The sequence below is a fragment of the Genypterus blacodes genome, unplaced genomic scaffold (assembly GCF_046128005.1).
Source record: "Genypterus blacodes isolate CSIRO-AG114 ecotype Tasmania unplaced genomic scaffold, CSIRO-AGI_Gbla_v1 ptg000133l_1, whole genome shotgun sequence".
NCBI classification, from domain to species: domain Eukaryota; kingdom Metazoa; phylum Chordata; class Actinopteri; order Ophidiiformes; family Ophidiidae; genus Genypterus; species Genypterus blacodes.
This window is the reverse complement of record NW_027466935.1, coordinates 7,292,785-7,312,025: the sequence shown is the minus strand read 5'-3', so window position 1 is coordinate 7,312,025 and position 19,241 is coordinate 7,292,785. Positions and strand designations below refer to the sequence as shown.

Below are 19,241 nucleotides of genomic sequence, written 5' to 3'. Positions count from 1 at the left end.
GGCGATAATTGGAGAGAATGTTTGAGAAAGACTTTGAGCCGTCAATCATATTTAGAGCAGGATTACAGTGAGTATCCAGTGACATCAGCAAGTGTGTGTGTGTGTCTGAGAAAAAGTAAATGTGACGAAAAGAATGAAACTCAAACTCTGGAGCTTATTACATCACATCAGGTCAGATTTTAATCATCTCCATAACGATCTGGACCTAAACCTGAGGTTCCACTGTGTTCATCTGTATTTTATTCCTCATTTCTATCATTTTAGAGGCCAGGAAGCAGGAAAAGCTGCAGGGTCTCGATCACTGCTCCGTGCATGCAAAGGGATTCGATCCCAAATGCGACAGAGAATAGGGGGAGGGTCACATGTGGGATTAGAACCCCTGAGAGGAGAGAAAGTAATCAGTCTGACAAACCAAATGTTGACGCTGCACATTTGGAGAATTTACCCGAAGCTGTAAAAGAGGAGATGGAGGAAAAATGCAATCAAGGTTTGACGATAAATCCCCGCTCTCACACACACACACACACACACACACACACACACACACACATACAAACACACACACACACACACAGTAATTTGCAGCGCCAATAAGGTTTATTTATACAGCAGAGGCGTCTGTACTGTACTGTACTGTAGTGTGTGTGTGTGTGTGTGTGTGTGTGTGTTTGTGTGTCAGGGCAGTAAAAAGGACCCAGAGATTTTTGGGAATGAGCCGTGTTCATATTTCAGCTCACTAACAGGGCCTCCCTTCATCTGAGCTCCCCACAAATCACGCTCGTTTGACGGAGGAACTCTCTGCGTCTCTGCTGCCATGGGACATCGGATCTGTTTACGCACTAAGCCTGTGATCACCCGTAAAGATTTACTTCACACACACACACACACGCACACGTACACCAAGGCAGGGACAGGACTGTACAGACACACTTACTCACAAATTGCAGAGAGGTTAAAGGTCACAATCAGCCAGTTAGTTTGCTTGGACATCCTTTCTTAGTTCTTGAAGCAGCGTCACAATGTGATGTAGATTTATTGCTACACACTCCCGGCTGTATAATGGACACCAGAAGCACAATGCATCATGGGAGTGGCGTAGAATTAGGATTGATGTGTATCCTAACTCACATTCACCGAGTAACAGCTTGGAGTAATTCAGTGTGTGTGTGTGTGTGTGTGTGTGTGTGTGTGTGCAGGTGCAACACAGGAGCAACGATTTGCAAATAACATAAGTGTGTCGCTGCAGAAAGATATGAAGGTAATTAAGATGAGTGTGTGTGGGTGTGTGTATGTGTGTGTGTGAGGGAGAAATATGTTGATCAGTAAACTAAACAACAAAACAAACCACACACTCCTTTAAAGTTTCCTCTTGAACCATCCTGTCCCCTCAGCACAGCACAGTTGTAGTTGTGTATTAAAGGCTGCAAGAAACACACAACAGGTCACACACTGTTATATAGAATTACCATCAATAATCATAATAATGTCATTTCTAAATGCACAGACATGTTATACATTACAGGCTTAAGGATGAGATATTTTTGTTTGAAATCACTCTGTTCTGTTGCATTTAGATACAAAATAAAGTCAAACTGGAGGGAAGAGGAGGTCAGGGTGACCTTGACTCTATTTTTGTCTAAATAAGGTTTTGCTTGTGTGTGTGTGTGTGTGTGTGTGTGTGTCCTTGGGTCAAGTTGACACATATTAGTCATCCTGTGAGGAAGGTAGAGAGCTGAATTATTGAAGGTGTGTTTTTCGTCGAGTTGTAATTAAAGCAGCATGGAACTCACACACATGTACACACACTTGCACACACACGCACACACAATCACTCACTCACCAAATGAGTTCTGTGCAAACCCACGATTGCACACAAAGTCCAATATCACACTGTGTGAGTCTCTGTGTGTGTGTACGTGCAGTGTGTGTGTGTGTGTGTGTGTGTGTGTGTACGTGCAGTGGGTGTGTGTGTTTATGTGCAGCACAATAAATCACATTTTTTATTTTAGCCTGCAGTGACGCTGGCTTCTTCTGCCTGCGGGGGGCGCTAGAGTCTCCTCTCCTCTTAGAATTCAGACACACACTAATTCACAGAACAACACAACACCGATGACACATCTCAAGCTTCCTGTCCTAGCTTTCCTTCTACATTAATTCTGAGTAACAAACACCTTCATTTGATCAGCCTCAAGTGTGTGTATGTCTATCTGTGTGTGTGTGTGGGTGTGCGTGATGAAAAACAACCGTGTCATTAAGCCCTTAATTAAGCAACCGGGCAAAGTCTGCTGGTGAGTAATTACGACATGTCAGCGGTCATAATGAGTCATAATTGGAACATGCACGGCCAATTTATCAGTAATTTTCTCGATTAAATACGCATGTAAAGTCCAACCATTAGTGCTGAAGTACACATGGGGTGTGTGAGCGTGCTTTGGTGGACTTTGGTGCCACCCAGAGGAAGATTGCGGTACTACCGTGTATGTCGAAGCACACTGTTCAAATTACGGTCTGATGAAAACATTTAAATCATGGTGCGATGGAAAATAAATCTATTAATAACAGGGGTAAGTTGTGTGATGATGATGAAGAGGAAACTGAATATTGATAAGTGGCATCTTGGCACTTCAGGGCACAAAGCTGATAGAAAGTACTAAGGCTGTGTGTTTTTTTTGTTGCGAAAGCTTCACACCAGCGAGTCAACAGGAAGTGAAATATGAAAACCTCAAGCTCAGCAGAGACGTCCACAGGTAACACACACACACACACACACACACACACACACACACACACACAGTCTTCCTCACCATAATGTGTAACTCATCTATGCTGTTACTGGTTGTGTAAACACGACAACAAAAAATACTGTAATTGTTGTTATAGCGCCACCATCAGGTAGATTGATGTTGTTTGTATAAATAGTGAGTGATTTCCACCAAGTTTGGTTCCAGTAAACTCATTTAGTCGTCATAATTTTGATGTGTTTGATTTTGAATGAGTGTGATACTTTATGAGTTATGGTTCAAAAGCTAGTTATGATCTACTTCAGGCTCAGGACTTATCAATCAGGCCTGAAGTGTGCATCAGATCAAACATTAACTTATACTGGGGGGGGAAACGAAAGGATTGTTGCTTTGAAGACGATCATTAAACCTGATTATCAGTTATTAATCCTGCTGTGTAAATTTATCACCATGTGCTGTATTTCAATGGAACAAAAGTCAACACACACACACAGACACACACACACACACAGAGAAACATTAAAGCCTGTCAACACTTTTTCATTTTGTACAGGCAGCGCTCTGACATCTAAACATGATTCATATATTTACGCTTTTAAAACCCATCATCATCTCATCTCCTGCTCTCATTTCCTCTTCACACAGGAAGTGTCAAGGTCTGCCCTGCCCCAAGTCGCTACCTCGCTCGCTCTCTCGCTCTCTCTCTCTGCCATACACACACACACACACACACTCTGAGCAGTTCCCCCACAGAGAGGAACTGTGGTTGTTGCAGCTCTTTGGGTCACAATCCATCCATCTGCCCGTCTTGTTCTCTTCCACAGCAGCTTCTCTCTCTGTCTGTCCATCTGTCAGCCGATCTCCCGTCCACACTGCAGCTGCAACATGAGTTGGAAACTGAGTGAGTACAGTGTGTGTGTTTGTGTGTGTGTGGGGGGGATGTAGCTGCACTCGTTCATGTGTTTACAAATGTAATCATCCGTGGTGTGGGGTCTTCCCCTATTTTGACTGTTAGAAACTTGTACAGTAGAGAATAACAGCACTATGATTTGAATTATACACTAAAACACACACACACACACACAGATACACAGTGACACACACACACACTCTTCATATTTGTGCTTCTCTACTGAGCCAGTACAGTGCGAAATAATGTTTTTTTGTTTTTATCGTGTGCTCATACAGGGAGCTAAATAAAATAAAATCCTCCTGCATGATGAGTTTATGTGCAGAAGAAGAAGAACCAATCACGACTCCTCTCACCTTAAAATAGCATCATCAAGTATCAAGCATCATGTCGTTCACTCACGCTGCCAAAACAGAACAAAGGCCAATTTACTCTAATGGCTTGAGAGAAATACAGGCACTCTGCTTTAATTTCTTAATTAACTCGGCTTATTTCATCTTCTCCATCTCTTCCTCCTCCTCCTCATCCTCCTTTCTCTGCCATCCATTCCTCTGCCCCCCCCACCTTCCCCTACACACCCGTTTCTGCCCTCCTGCATTGAACTCCATCATGCTTTTGCCTCATTGCCAACCCATCACCTCAGATCTCTTCCGGTAAATCAAACGGAAAGCATCGAGGGCTGAAACGACACAAACCATCACTCACTCAGCTGAGACGTCATGCCAGGTCGAGCTTCTGGCACAGAATAAAGACCACATTAACATATTAAAGTGGTGCAACAAGGACTCTAATGGTTCACTTACACAATAATGAGAGGTAGTATCAGCAGGAATGTACAAAAGTCCTGTTTGTGTCAAAGTAGGCCAATTAAATTCACTTTTGGGCGAATCCTTCTGTTTCCTCTCCCTGAATGACTCGCTTTGACTCATTTTAAATCATCTTTTCAGATTTCAAGTGGTTCGGCAGCCTCACCAACCTCACTTTCCGTCGCTCCACTGATAAATCGGACTCCAAGTCGGCTCAGCTGAAGCCAGGCGCTGCGCAGGCGGAGCTCCTACCTGGACACGCCCCCTCCTCTGTCCTGGCCCCGGTGGCTGAGATAGCAGTGGATGACCTGGGGGCCATGCGTCCTCGCACTGCCAGCTATGTCCGTTCCAGTGACAATTACACACACATGGGCACCCTGCCACGCCTGCTGATGAAGAGGAGGGACAAGAATAATAAAGGGAAAGATGGTAGGAAACATGAGAGTTTTTTTACTATTTATCCTTCTTTCTCCTGTCTTTACTTCTTTAATTCCTCCTTGTTTGTGTCTCTTCTCTAGGCAGCAGCAGTAAAAAGACTAAAGAAAAGAGCGTCAAAAGAAGCCAAAGCCAGAAACCCACAGGGTACAAAGACCGTGGACCCCCCAAACTTACACCCATCTCATCCCTGGCCGAGGAGGAAGCCAGAGTTGGACCTGCTGCTGCACTGGGAGCCCCCCAACAACACAAGACCCAGACCCCGCCTGGGCCAGAGGGTGAAAACAAAGCCACCTCCCCTGTACCTGCAGCCGCCTGTGAGGATCTGTCGCCCTCTGGTGGCGCGAGTACTAAACATCAACAAGAGCGTTGTGACGGGCATGGAGTCAAGGAAATCCCATCATCACCTCCAAACATCCAGACTGACGGCGGGTTCGGGTTAGAACCTGAAACAGATCCGGAAGGACCGGACAAGAGGAACCAAACATCTGACGGCAACAACAGGTGAACATGTTTGTCCTTCTCCTGACTTCTTCTTCTTCATGATATTACCAGAAAGAAAGGAATAATATCTCATAAACGTTCAGAAACGTAAAAGCTCTTTGATTTTAAAGCTTCAAATAAATTCATATAAACGTGTATTTATAAAGAATATGTTTAAGTAGAGCTCTGAGTTGAGTAAAGTCCATATTTTTAGGTGCTAATCACTGATTTGAGCAAACACACTCCTCCTTCCTCTGGGTGTAAACTCTTTGCAGCCACCAGGAGGCGCTGTTCTGTGATAAACGAGCTGATTTGCTGAAAGTTGGACAGTTGAGTTTAGTTTCTTCTGACTTTGTTGTGGACGGAAGATGCGACTGAGGTGAGAAAACAAGTGAACTAGTTACTCTATCGTCTCCATAGCAACTGTATTATCGATTAATTTCATTGATTAATTGACCGATGATCTGTCAGGCTGTCAGGTTTAATGCTGTTTCATCGCGTTTACGTGTATTTATTTCGACACTCGACACCCGCGTGCGTGTTTGTTTTGTTCTATGACGTCGTTGTTATTGAATTACATTGAAGACAGTAACATGTAAGACATTAAAGACGATAACGTAAACATTATTGATTTCAACGCGTGTCTGAGGGCCCAGAGCAGAGCACGCGCCGTGTTTCCTCCGTTTTCCCACGACATTCCAAGGTCCGACTCCAATATTCCATGCGTGATAGAGGAGTACATGCACGTCTATCGTGTTACCTCGTGTGTGTGTGTGTGTGTGTGTGTGGGGGAGAGCCCATTAGTTCAGCCCAGGGACCGTGGGAAATATGGGAAATGCTGCAGCTCTATAGTGGACTGCAGATACTGTATGGACACATGAGAGAACACACACACACACGCACTCTCTCTGTGTCTCAGCCTCTCTCTGTTTCTCTCTCTCTCTTCATTGATCCTATAAGAAGCTGCTCCTTTGACACTTAACCTGGAACATTCTGTACCTGTAAAGAATAATCATAACAACATTGTTTGCATGTTTTCCTTTGACCTAATTAAAAGTGGAAAATTACTCTCACCATGGTAACGCACGCACACACACCTCATTATTTTACAGTACAGCTAATTCTCAGCCATCCATCAGCATTTGAGTCCCAGCTGGTGTGTGTGTGTGTGTGTGTGTGTGAGATTCCTACCGATGCGGTCAGACGCTGGACCTTTGTTGCCCCTAACAACATGAGAGACCGGAGCACGACTGGTTGTTATTGGCTCATTTTGAACTTCTCGATAAGTGAAGATTAATTCTTGTAAATATTGATACTGAAATGTCAAGAGGGCGGAAATGTGACGTCTCAAAGTGAAACTCTCTAATCAAAGATGATAACAGAAGAGAATAATTAAATATCAAAGTATAAACATCAGAAACTCTAACGAAGACAAATAAGGGTCAAATAAACATTATAATCTTATCTATACAAACATTAATTTCTCATTTCCTATCTGCTAACATAAACACTCAGAAGCTCGTCTCAGCTTCGACGACATCCCGCTGTAGAATGAACCGAAGCTTTACTGCCAAAGTTCTATCGAGAGGTTGTGCTGTATTATCAAAGCCTCTGGTTTGATTGGCGTCTTTATGTTTTGGGTGTTATCAGAGACGTACTAAGCGGCGCTCCGGCACAGGACCAGCACGGAGAGAGAGAGGGAAGGCAGAGCTCCTCCACCGTGGGACCTATTAACATTCCCGAGCCGGCTGCGCCTTTGATCCGGCCTCTCTGTGGTCACGTGTAACACGGCTCCGCTCCGAGACCCGTCGTGCTGTTGGGAACTGCCCCGATTGATCTTGAAACGTCTCTGGGCGTGTAATTGCCCCTTTAGCTCACACTCCCCTCCTGTGTGTGTGCGTGTGTGTGTGTATGTATATATTCTCAGACTGCGGCACTTGACACGCGAGCAGGCCTCCATCATGAGGCGAAACGTGTGAGTTATGGCGCCGGAGGAATTCCAGAGGCCAGTTTCACATCACGCAACCTCACACGCTCGCCGGGGTTTTGTTATCTGTCAGCGCGTCGTGAAAGTTACACACACACACACAGCAGAACGCTCGTTGGAGAAGCGGGTTGTGGGAATACGCGGCGTGTTTTTCTGTCTGTAGTTACACGCATCACACCTGCTGAAAAAGCCTAAAAGGACACACGTGGAGACACACACGACACACACACACACACACACTCACTGTTATAGAGGAAGAAGCTTACAGTGTTTATCCATCAATACTTTGTCTGACATCTGACTTCCTTCTCTTTTGCTTCTTTCCTTCCCAGCATGGAGCCAGCAGAGAGCCAGGCCGAATACGTGCAGGTAAGGCTGCTGCTGCGTCCAGGTGTGCATGACGAGCTGGAGGCGTGTGTGTGTGTGTGTGTGTGTGTGTGTGTGTGTGTGTGAACATAGGAACACGTGCGTCATATGTTTGGAGCATTGGAATATGTAAGAGATCAGGATTGTGTCATTTCTAACATTGAATTCCAACTGGTATGCACACTTTCTTTAGGAAGTTTCATCCTGTATTCGTCTCTCTCTCTCTCTCACTCTCTCTCTCTCTCTTCCACTGACACACACACACACATATATATTTTATAGCAGAGATATTCCATTAAATATGAATGGCGTTCACCTTGGCTGCCGTGCCTCAAACTCTGAACATCTCAAGCCCCTGAGCCGCTGCGTGTGACGCCGCTCCTCCTGTCCGCTAATCACGAGTTAATATTTCAGCTTGAGCTTTAAAAAATGTAATTCTGATTATTTCCCCTTTAGACTTGAGCAGTCACACTACTCGTTTCACCAGGCTCACTCTGCGTTTGACCTAATTCGATCTGCCGTTTGGCTTAATTAAATCCAGAGCGAACGGCGCGACTGGCAGCAAGCATGCAGGCCAGTTGCAGTTGCAGTTGCAGTTGCAGTTGTCTGTGCAGCCAGCAGGTGGTGCTGCTGGGTCGAGGTTTATCAGCTGCATGAAGTCAGAGAGAGGGGAAACGGACGGATCAGAGGGTTCCTGCTGCTGCTGAGACATTCTTATCACAGAGTGGAGAGGCTGCAAGTGAAGAAGTGATGAGAGAGAGAGAGAAGGAGTGAGTGAGTGAGAGAGAGAGTGAGAGTGAAGTGTTTTGCTCCTGGGCTCTGTTCTTGTATTGATTCTGCAGCTCAGACCTTCTCCAGTGACCCTGACCTCCTCTTTCCCTGTAAGACAAACACGTCCTGCTTCCTCCAGCCACAACAGATTGACTGCAGCAGCTTATTCTCAGTGTTTTACTCACTTAAACGCTCTGACGTCTACAACTTCAGCTTCTGCTTTGCTCTAAAATGGCAAATAAATACAGAATAAAACAAAGAGAGGAGATGAAAGTGCAGCCGCCAGATTTGATCCGTTTAAACAGAAGAAATGGGCCATCTTGCTTCGTCATCCTTATTTTCCTCTGTTTCATTTCTCACAAACCACAGCAGCTCTTCCCAGCAGCATCTCACTCAAACACACACACACACACACAGATGCCACATACGCCACACACACACACACACACACCCTCCTTCCCTCCATTCCTCTGAAACATTTATGACAGCTGATGTTTAAATCAGGAGTCGGCCACAGCGTTCCCTGTTTTGCAGGCCGGCGAGTCTCGTTTGGCTTATGGCACGCCCACACACACACACACACACACACACACACACACACACACACACACACACACACACACGGAGAGAGAGAGAGAGAAAGTGTGTGAGACTGACTGAGACAAAGTGAGGAAGCACGTCGGGTTCGAATATAGTCAAGAAAAATAAGCAATCAGTGTGGAAAAGCCCGGCGCTCTCAGGACGACTCATTCATCTTTAATATCATAAAATATCTCTCATTCATTTTTCACACCGACAGCGCCCCCTTGTGCCCCGAGTGTGTGTGTGTGTGTGTGTGTATGTGGCTTTTAGAGTGAAGAGCAGCGTTAAAATGTTACAAACAAACAGACTCAACCTCACTGCGTTATTTGGAAACTAATCAGAGGCAGAGTGTGTGTGTGTGTGTGTGTGTGTGTGTGTGTGTGTGTGTGTGTGTGTGTGTGTGTGTGTGTGTGTGTGTGTGTGTGTGTGTGTGTGTGTGTGTGTGTGTGTGTGTGTGTGTGTGTGTGTGTGTGTGTGTGTGTGTGTGTACCCTGAAGCTCAGCCCGGCTTTGTCTCATGAAGTGTGTGTAGTGGTTTGGTGCGACTTTAAAGGGAGGGGCAAGAGGAGGGGTGTGTGTGTGGTTTATATGAGCTTTATTAACATACGGCTGGCACGAGAATCACGCCCGTGCACGAAATATGTGTGTGTGTGTGTAAGGGAGGGGGGAGGGTAGGGGGCTCAGCTGTGTGTCTGTGTGTCTCGTGTTTGATTATAAGAATGGTTTGAATTTCCCAAATCTGTATGTGCCTGTGTGTCGTCTGGATAAATTAAGTTAGTGCTCTGTGACTGTGTGTGTGTGCGTGTGTGTGCACGTCTGTGTGTATGTGTGTGCCAGAGTGTTTAGAGACAGAAAAACAGAGATTATTTGATTATTACAGTAGATTAAATTAATGTGGCGCCTCTGTGAATGCGGGGGGGTGTAAAGTGACAGGGGCAGCCACACACACACACACACACACACACACACACACACACACACACACACACACACACACACACACACACACTTGTCTCGGTGTGGTGTGATGATGATGTGGCCTCTCTGTGTCACGGCTGTAACTGATATTTACCGTAGGTGCTGACCGACCTGCTGCTGCTCCGGTCGCTCACACTGCAAAATCTGTGTAACAAAGGACAAAGACAACGTGACGCACACGTCAGGGACACATGCAGGGACACAAGCAGAGAGAGATGTTACCTGAGCTCGGTGTGGGAGACAAGGAATGAAGGGGAGAGGACGGAGGATGGTAGAGACAAACATCCAGATGTCCCTGTTTTCCTGAGGACATTCCACTGGAAACGGTGATGTCTCTACGATCAAAAAGACGCTAGACTTCCTGCTGCCTCCACAACTGAGAGTGTGAGACGTGATCAGGCTCCATTTGTGGATTCATAGCAGGAGGAATCAGAGAGACGTCCCATTCTGCAGCTTGAATGTCTTTAAATGAGGACGTCTGTCTGTCCTCTCCTCTCTTCAGCAGCATTACAGGACACCGTTGTCCCAAACGTCCTTTGAGTCACATATCTGCCGGCTCGATACGGATTAACCAGTTGGTGAACAGAAGACGCCCCGAGACAACACACCGATGACAATCTGAGACACACACACACACACACACATGCACACACATGCACACAGATCATTAGCTATACCCCACTAACCCCCAGCAGAGCTCTTTGTTTTAAGACACACACACACACTTATCTCCGTGTGTCTGAGTGTGTGTGTGTCTGGGTGTGCGTGTGTGTGCACAGGCTCTCTTGATGTCCCTGCAGTCCTCTGTTGTGTGTCGTCTCCTTTCATCTCTCACACACACATACACACACACACACACACACACACACACACACACACACACACACACACACACACACACACACACACACACACACACACACACACACACACACACGCACACAATACACACACGTGTGAATTCCTCTCCTCCCTTTCACAGGCTTTCTCACTGTCTATATTCTGTTTCTGTCTTCTCTCTCTCGCACACACACACACGCGTGCACACACTCCTTTCATTAACAGGACGCTTGCAGGCACACGCAGGGATTCTCCATTGTGCTCCCTATCAGCCTGCGGGATGGGGATCACTAATTAATATTTAACTGAAGGCCGCCTCCAAGGAGAGGAAGAGGAGGAGGAGGAGATGGAGAGATAGAGAGACGGAAGAAGGCAAAGGTGTGTGTGTGTGTGTGTGGGGGGGGGGGTCAGGGAGGAGAGGAGAGGGGGGAGATAAAAAGGAGGACATTAGGCTGGAGGTGAGGAGTTTGGGGGGAGCGAGGGGGGGAGGAGCACTTTGATAAGAAAGGTTAGAATCAAGAGGGCGTGATGGAGAGAGGAGAGGAGAGAGAGACGGATGAGTGTGTGGGGACAGACAGGCAGGCAGGCGGTGTTATAAAACAGAGACGTTAGAGACACGAGGGGAGAAAGACAGTGAATCATTTACACACACGCACGTCTGTGTGTAGATGTACACAGACACGTCCCAAAGTCATATTTACACGTCGCAAACTCTTTATTCTGCATCGTTTTACGAGTTCTGATGTATAATGTGACCTTTTCACCTTTTAGCTCTGGGACAAAATGGCTTCCACGCCCATATATGGTTAATCAAGCAGCCTGGTGTTGCTCCGAGCTTCACGACGCTTGAAACAATCTAATACATGACAAAGGCACGGTTACGCTCTTCTTTACCACCTTTCTGATGAGCACTCGAACGCAGCATCGACATACTGCAATTTATCTAGATTTCAATGAAATGATGGGGTTAAATTAGGAATAAGAAAGGATTTAGAGTTGAACATAGCGTGTGAATGTATTTGTGGGGTTTGTCGGAAAACAAGAGAGAGAAAATGAACTGGAAGACAATTTAAAATGGACGTTAAGGGTGGAGACAAAGTGAGCAAAGTGTCCTCTGCGATGCGTTGCACGTCCTCTTTAGTGACTCGTTTCAGTCTTTGTTGAGTGTGTTTGCTTCTCCTTAATGTCACAGCTCCCGGCGGCCGGTGGTTAAGATAAGCATCCTGTTAAAGCGGCAAATGGGAAAATGATACGAGGGAAAGAAGAAGAAGAAAAGGCAAAGCAGAGCACTCGGAAAGCAATTTGCCTCCAAAACAAAGAGGAGAAGAAGAAGGAGGACGTCTGCGATTGCTGCTGCTCTTGCTCGATTTAGATCTTCTCCTTTTTAATTCTGTAATTGCGTTCCGCTAATTTAATCAAAACGCTGGCTAAGAAGCAGCCAGAGGGACTTTAGTTAAGATTATAAAGTGTAACGGGCCTCGTTTTAGTGGATTAGTTTAATCAAACTGTGAAATACGTTTTCATTACGCAGCACCTGAACGTGACGTGATGTTCTGATCCAGTGTGTAATCCCTGCATGCGTCTTCTTCTTCTTCTTCTTCTTCTCCTGCTGCTGTGATTGTTTGCTGTGTAATCTCTGCAGGGACGAGTGAGATTACATGAAGAGACACACACTGCACGTCATCAATCCTCCCAACGCCGTGTGTGTGTGTGTGTGTGTGTGTGTGTGTGTGTGTGTGTGTGTGTGTGTGTGTGTGTGTGTGTGTGTGTGTGTGTGTGTGTGTGTGTGTGTGTGTGTGTGTGTGTGTGTGTGTGTGTGTGTGTGGTGGAAAATGGATTTGAAAGAGAAATTAAGGATGGAATTAAGCAAAGTAATTTTCTATTCTGTCTCTCTTTCTCTGTGTCTCTCTCAGTCTTTGTCTCTGTCTCTCCCTGTTTCCTTCTGTCTCTGTCTCTCTCTCTCCCCCCCCCCCTCTCTCCCTCTGCAATGCTGCTCGTCCAAACACTAATGCAGCGTCACAATTTTGGATGCTGTCAGGGTTCTTGCTGTGTTGCCATGGCGAGGCGTCCCTTAGTGATGTCATTTACTCAGGCCTCTAGAGACACGGTCCCGCCCCTTCCGACAACCCCCTCTGTGTGTGTGTGTGTGTGTGTGTGTGTGCTTTTACGTGTTTGTGTGTGTGTGTGTGTGTGTGTGTGTGTGTGTGTGTGTGTGTGTGTGTGTGTGTGTGTGTGTGTGTGTGTGTGTGTGTGTGTGTGTGTGTGTGTGAAATGGGCCGGCGAAAATCACATCTTTTTATCTTTGAAACACCTGCCTGCGTGTTTCAGCTTATAATGAGCTGTCTAGGTGCAACTGCATCGCCTCTGACAAACACATCATTATATTCTGCCACACACACACACACACACACACACACACACACACACACACACACACACACACGGGCACACACATACACATGGGCACACAAACACACACACACAAAGATTTATGCCAACATTATTTCACCACAGGACCCAAATGTTGAGTAGCTCCCACAATCTCTCTAATGATATGTTGGGTGTGTGTGTGTGTGTGTGTGTGTGTGTGTGTGTGTGTGTGAGAGGGATAGGGGGGCACCCCTGTTGGGTTCCTTTTCACAGTAAAAGAAAGGTTAGATTCCTTTAGGAGGCTGTACACCCCTCTCTCGCTCTCTCTCTCTCTCTCTCTCTCTCTCTCTCTCTCTGTCTCTCTCTCTCTGTCTCTTTCTCTCTCTCTCCTTCATTCACATCTCTTTTAATTATCTTTTCGGTCCCTTCTCGTATCTCACTCTCACTTTTCCCCATCTATCTCTTTCTTTCTCTCTCCCTCTCTCTCTCTCTCTCTCTCTCTTTCCCTCCCTCCCGTCAGTATAGTCTCAGTCAGGAGCGGGGGTCGTCGGGGGTGGGTGGGGTCCGCCTGCAATTCACCAGCACTCCTCTCTTTCTCTCTCTCTCTCTCTCTCTCTCTCTCTCTCTTGCCTGTGCCTGCCCCCTCCCCTCCCTCTCACTCTCCCTCTCCCTCCCTCCCTCCCTCCGGTTGGCCCTCCCCCCACCCACACTCCTTTCATCAGCAAGCAATGAGGTAATCCCTAGCAGCCGCGTGAAGTGCAGCAAGTGCAGAGAGAGAGAGAGAGCGAGAGGGAGAGAGAGGGAGAAGCCGGTGCAGAAGCAGCAGAGATGTCAGGAGCTGTAACATCGCTGGCTCTTATCAGCTGTTAGCGGCTCGCCTGCTCCCACATCACAGCGGACGTGTTGACCGCCGGCTGCCTGGGAGCCGGAGCGTCGGGCGTTAAAGCATTCGGAAGAGGCGCCACTATGCCCTGGGAACGCTAGAGCCAGACGGAGAACCAGGCAGGCAGGCAGGCAGGCAGACAGGCAGGGGTGGGGAGGTGGGGACGCTTTCAGATCAGGACACCCTGGGTGGGGTAAGAGAGGGGACGGAAGGAGAGAGAGAGAGGAGGACCAGGGGAGAAGAGAGGAGACGGAAGAGGAGGGAGTGGAAGTAGTAGGAAGGAGTTGAGGAGAAGAGTGTAGGAGGTGAAGGGAGGGAAGATGACGGAGAGGTGCAGTCTGTGGAGCGCCCTGTCGGCTGCAGCCTGCTGCTTCTACCGGGGCTCCTTCATGCAGGTACAGGTGAGTGGGTATCTGTGTGTGTGTGTGTGTGAGTGTGTGTGTGTGTGGTCCCACTCTGTAAGTAGGTGTGAATATCTGCATAGGAGCCATTGCTTAAGTTTCCCTGTAATGATGATCAGCATTTGCCTATAGACACACATACCCGTATGTGTGTGTAGACTTGTGTGTGTTGGGCTGTTGGTATCTGGCAGAGTGATGATATCATAGATACTGGAGTGCACTTGGGTGTCAGATGGGCTGTGTGTGTGTGTGTGTGTGTGTGTGTGTGTGTGTGTGTGTGTGTGTGTGTGTGTGTGTGTGTGTGTGTGTGTGTGTGTGTGTGTGTGTGTGTGTGTGTGTGTGTGTGTGTGTGTGTGTGTGTGTGTGTGTGTGTGTGTGTGTGTGTGTGTGTGTGCCCACGCCTACAGTACAGAATCCTACAGTATCACTTCTACTTTCGTCTAATTCTGGCTCGTTGCTTGAAACTCAATCTGCGCCCTTATTCCTGGGACAAAATGACACCCACATCCTGTCTGTGTGTGTGTGAGCGTGTGCGTGTGTGTGTATTTACAGAATGTCAGCGTGTGCACGTCATATTTGATATTCGACGCCGTTTGTGACACCTTTCTCCCCCAAAAGAAGAGGAGTATAAAGTGTGTGTGTGTGCGAGTTGGCGAAAGTGAGCTTGTTGGGTTAAACCACTGAGCTCTCTTGTTCCTCATCTTCCTCCTCTTCTTCTTCTTCTCTCCTCCATGCCACGTTGTCCGCAGCCTACTTGTTGTTGTAATTACGGCTTTTAAAACTAGAACGCGGCGAGGGTGTGTTAGAGTTTGTGTTAGTGTGCGTGGTTTTGACTACGTTTGACTCTCTCTCTCTCTCTTTCTCTCTGTCTCTCTCTGTCTCTCTCTCTCTTTCTCTTTCTCTCTGTCTCTATCTCTCTTTCTCTCCGTTGTCAACTCGTCCAGACAGGCTGTCTCTTTATCCCGGATTACTTTGGGTGGTTTTCGTTGTTGTTCAAACAAATGTCCACAGAGTTGTGTTTCCTACTTCTTCTTCCTCTTCTTCTTCTTCTTCTTCTGGCTCTGTGTGAGATGTGTTTGTGTTCAGAGTGAAAACAGTCTTTAAAGATCAGAGTAATGCAGTTACTTTAATTAAATTTGGCACGGGGGCTGGTGGTAGAGATGGTAGTGTGTGTGTGTGTGTGTGTGTGTGTGTGTGCTGGCGGTGGTAAGTTAATTACCAGTTACTGAATGAACAGAGTGAAGTGGGAGTTTTTATAGTCACTATTACTTCATTCCCTGCGACACGTTTGTATGTAAACATTATGATTTAGTGATTTTGTCTGCTACTTCTACTGGTTGTGTGTTCTCGTCCCTGCGATTCCACTTCTTGCTCAATACAAAACCCTTATAAAAGTAGAAACATCACCTGATCTCACTGCTGTTTGAATCTAAACTGGGATCGGAGCTAAATTTAAGAGATACTTGATCAGGAAGAACCAGGACAGGAACCAGTTTGTGTTTCTTTCAGCTGAAACACACACACACAAACACGTTATCGTCCACGTCCTGGAGGAAAAAGGCATCACAGAGTGTCTCGGTCCTCACTGGAGGACGCTGGTCTGTGTCCCAGGTTACAGGCTGCTGTGTGTTGATTGTTGTGGTCATTGTTTTGACTTCCTCTCCATGGAGGCTCATATTGCTTCTCTTCTTCTTCAGCATGTTTTATGGTCTCTTAGAGGCTGATCGACTGGCCGGCGTTCATTAGCGGTCAGCCAGAGGAACGGTTACGTGACAGGAAAATGCTCTCATTTCAATGCAAAATACAAACAAATGAACTTGTAACTGGTTAAATATACAGACTGAGGCCTGCTGAGGTCAGAATCCAGGAGAGGAACCTGCAGCTGGTTGGTTATTTAATAACATCAGCACGTATTACAGAGAAGAGGAACACTATAGAACCAGCAATGTGTCATTCCAGCTCATCAGCTGTATCACTGGAGAGAGATTAAGCCTGATCCCCAGTCTAGGCTCCAGTATGCCAACTATGAACACACACACACACACACACACACACACACACACACACACACACACACACACACACACACACACACACACACACACACACACAGGCAGCTCAACCATTGTGTCTGTGTTGGGCTCATTGCTTCCACGTTGCTTCCAGCGCGTCTCTCTAAGTGGGACACTGTAACTGCCCGCTGCCCCCCCCCCCCCCCCATCTGCCCCCCCGAGGCACACAATCATACACACACACACACACACACATAAATGTGCACGCATGACTACACAAACACATAGAAACCACCTCTCCTCTTGAAGTTTGTGGTAATCCCTTTTCTTCCAGCTGACTCTCTTTCTCTCTCTCACTCTCACTCACTACTTCTCTATCACTCACTCTTTCACTCTCTCTCTCTCTCTCTCTCTCACTTTCACTCACTCTTTCTCTCTCTCTCTCCCACTCTCTGTCTCCTCGCTACCCGCTGACCCAGCTGGCATGTGGCAGCAGCTTGCTCGCTCGCTCTCTGTCGCTCTCACTCCCTCTCTGTCGCTCTCACTCCCTCTCGGTCCCTCTCGTCCCTCGGTGTTGCGGGCTGTATGTGGAGAGTTGTCGATGACCCCCTCGACCTGGCAGCACGCCGCCGCTCTGCCCGCCAGATTCTCTCCGTCTCACACAAAGTTTCCTTCTGTCTGTAATCTTTCAGTGTGTGTGTGGACTTCTTACACACAAACACTCTCACTCCTCTGTAGGACATTCACATGCCGTCTGCATGTTTCCTCCACACTTTGTCTCTACAGTATATAACATCACATCCACTCTCTACACAAAACAGCTAATTTGATTTAACAAAGGCGTAACCATGGAGACGGCAGGTTCTGAGGGGCCTACCTGGCTCACACATGGAGAGTGTCTCAAGTGTTACAGAGCGCAAACCATCAAACCAAAGGTCCATTCCCCGTCCTCTCTCTCTCTCTCTCTCTCTCTTTCTCTCTCTCTCTCTCTCTCTCTCAAAGTAAGTAGTGTTGTGCCTGCAGTCAGCGTTTGGTTTGTTTTAGCTTCACTCAGTCACAGCAGGTTAACCAGCAATCAGCTCGTCACTCAGCTCCCCGGGGGGTCGCCGCGGTTTCACATTAGCTTCACCCATCACCCCGCCGCGCTCCGTCTAAGTCAGCGCCGAGCTGAGACTCAGCAGTGCTAATGCCTTTATGCCCCTGTGTGTGTGTGTGTGTGTGTGTGTGTCTGTGCGCGTGTGTGTGTGTCCATGCCAGAGCCAGTTGCTGTGTTTTAGTATTGAAATATTCAGCGTGTAATCCCCTCTTCTTCTTCTTCTTCACTCCCTCCTATCTCGTCGCCCTCTCTCCCTTTCTCCCTCCTCCTCCTCCTCCCCCTGAAGCTTTTCACCACAAATCCTCTTTTGGCGTGCCTGCCTGTCACACACCCTGCGGGCTCATAGTGTGAAGGGCAGCTGTGCATGTGTGTGTGTGTGTGTGTGAGCGTGTGTGTGTGTGTGCGCACGCTCTCAAATTGCTCAAATTGCCTTGTTCCAGAGACCGTACCCTAATTTGAGTGCTGTGATGTATTTGTCGGTAATGAAGAGGAAGGGTGTGTGTGTGTGTGTGTGTGTGTGTGTGTGTGTGTGTGTGTGCGCGCCTGTGTATCCGCCTGTGTGTGTGTGTGTGTGTGTGTGTGTGTGTGTGTGTGTGTGTGTATCCGCCTGTGTATCTGCCTGTGTGTGTGTGTGTGTGACACTCCAGCCCCATTCTGATAATTCTCTGTGTATTCAGACTGTCTTTATAGCTCTTCCTTGCACAGTAACATACAGATTATTGTCCCACTCAAATAGCTAAATGTCTCTTTGTCCAGTCGTCCAGAGCAACGTCCTCATGTCTCCGCCGTCCTCGCCGCGGGACTTGATCGCTCAGCTTTCTCGGCTGGGTGCCTCGTGTAATCGCCGTCTCTCTCTCTCACTCTCGCCGTCTCTCCCTCTCTGTCTCTCTCTCTCTCTCCCCGCTGACATGATAGAGGAAAAGCTTTAAATTGGAATAACTGGAGAACATAAACCTCCTCGTCTCAAAGCGCCGCCGTGCGTTTAATCGTGGCGTCGACTCCTTCACACCCGCTGGACAAGGAGATTCAATTCTAGCCACTGTTACAGCTTAAATCGCTCCTCAGCTTAATGCTGGAATGATCTGTGACCGTCTCTGTGTTTAAAGGTGATGAAGGACGATTTACAGCGACTTCGCTGCATAAACGTTGTCCACTTCCCCCCTTTCCTCTCCTCCTCTCCTCCTCCTCTCCTCCTCCTAAAGACGATTCTGATTATGTCGTAATCCTTCTCCCCACCTTTCTAATCACTCCTTATCTTGCTCTGGCACTCGCGTCCCACGCTCTCTCTTCTTCTACATCATAAAAGCCATTCATCTGAAGTAATAATGTTACACGTTAAAAGCTTTAAAAATGGATGAAGTCAAGTGAGTTTTACAAGCAGAGTTCCAGAACTGCTGCTGTAGGCTGAAAAGTGAGTGTGTGTGAAGTCCTCTGAAGTTCCTCCAGTCACACTGAGGACATCACACACACACACGCCCACAGACACGCCGCACACCGTGCTCACACATGTCGGCAGAGACGCAGCTGAGCGGCATAGCGAGGGGATTTGGTGCAGGAGGTCGGCGATTGTTTGCTCACTTC

The 19,241-nt window shown here is 47.3% G+C and overlaps 1 protein-coding gene across 4 annotated transcripts in view; it reads left to right on the top strand.

Moving 5' to 3' along the window:
• Positions 1-2,221: 2,221 nt before the first annotated feature.
• sh2d3ca (SH2 domain containing 3Ca) overlaps positions 2,222-19,241 on the top strand; it is a 42,608-nt gene continuing 25,588 nt past the window's right edge. The window contains exons 1-6 of one of the 4 annotated variants that reach the window (XM_076164034.1): positions 2,222-2,288; positions 2,682-2,747; positions 3,387-3,642; positions 4,599-4,886; positions 4,976-5,396; positions 7,695-7,731. In XM_076164034.1, the coding sequence (XP_076020149.1) occupies positions 3,627-3,642; positions 4,599-4,886; positions 4,976-5,396; positions 7,695-7,731 (762 nt within the window). In that variant the 5' untranslated portion in view covers positions 2,222-2,288; positions 2,682-2,747; positions 3,387-3,626. Of the gene's footprint in view, positions 2,289-2,681; positions 2,748-3,386; positions 3,643-4,598; positions 4,887-4,975; positions 5,397-5,643; positions 5,755-7,013; positions 7,351-7,694; positions 7,732-14,387; positions 14,553-19,241 lie in introns of those variants that run through there. The other 3 variants (XM_076164037.1, XM_076164036.1, XM_076164035.1) reach the window with 3 other exon arrangements.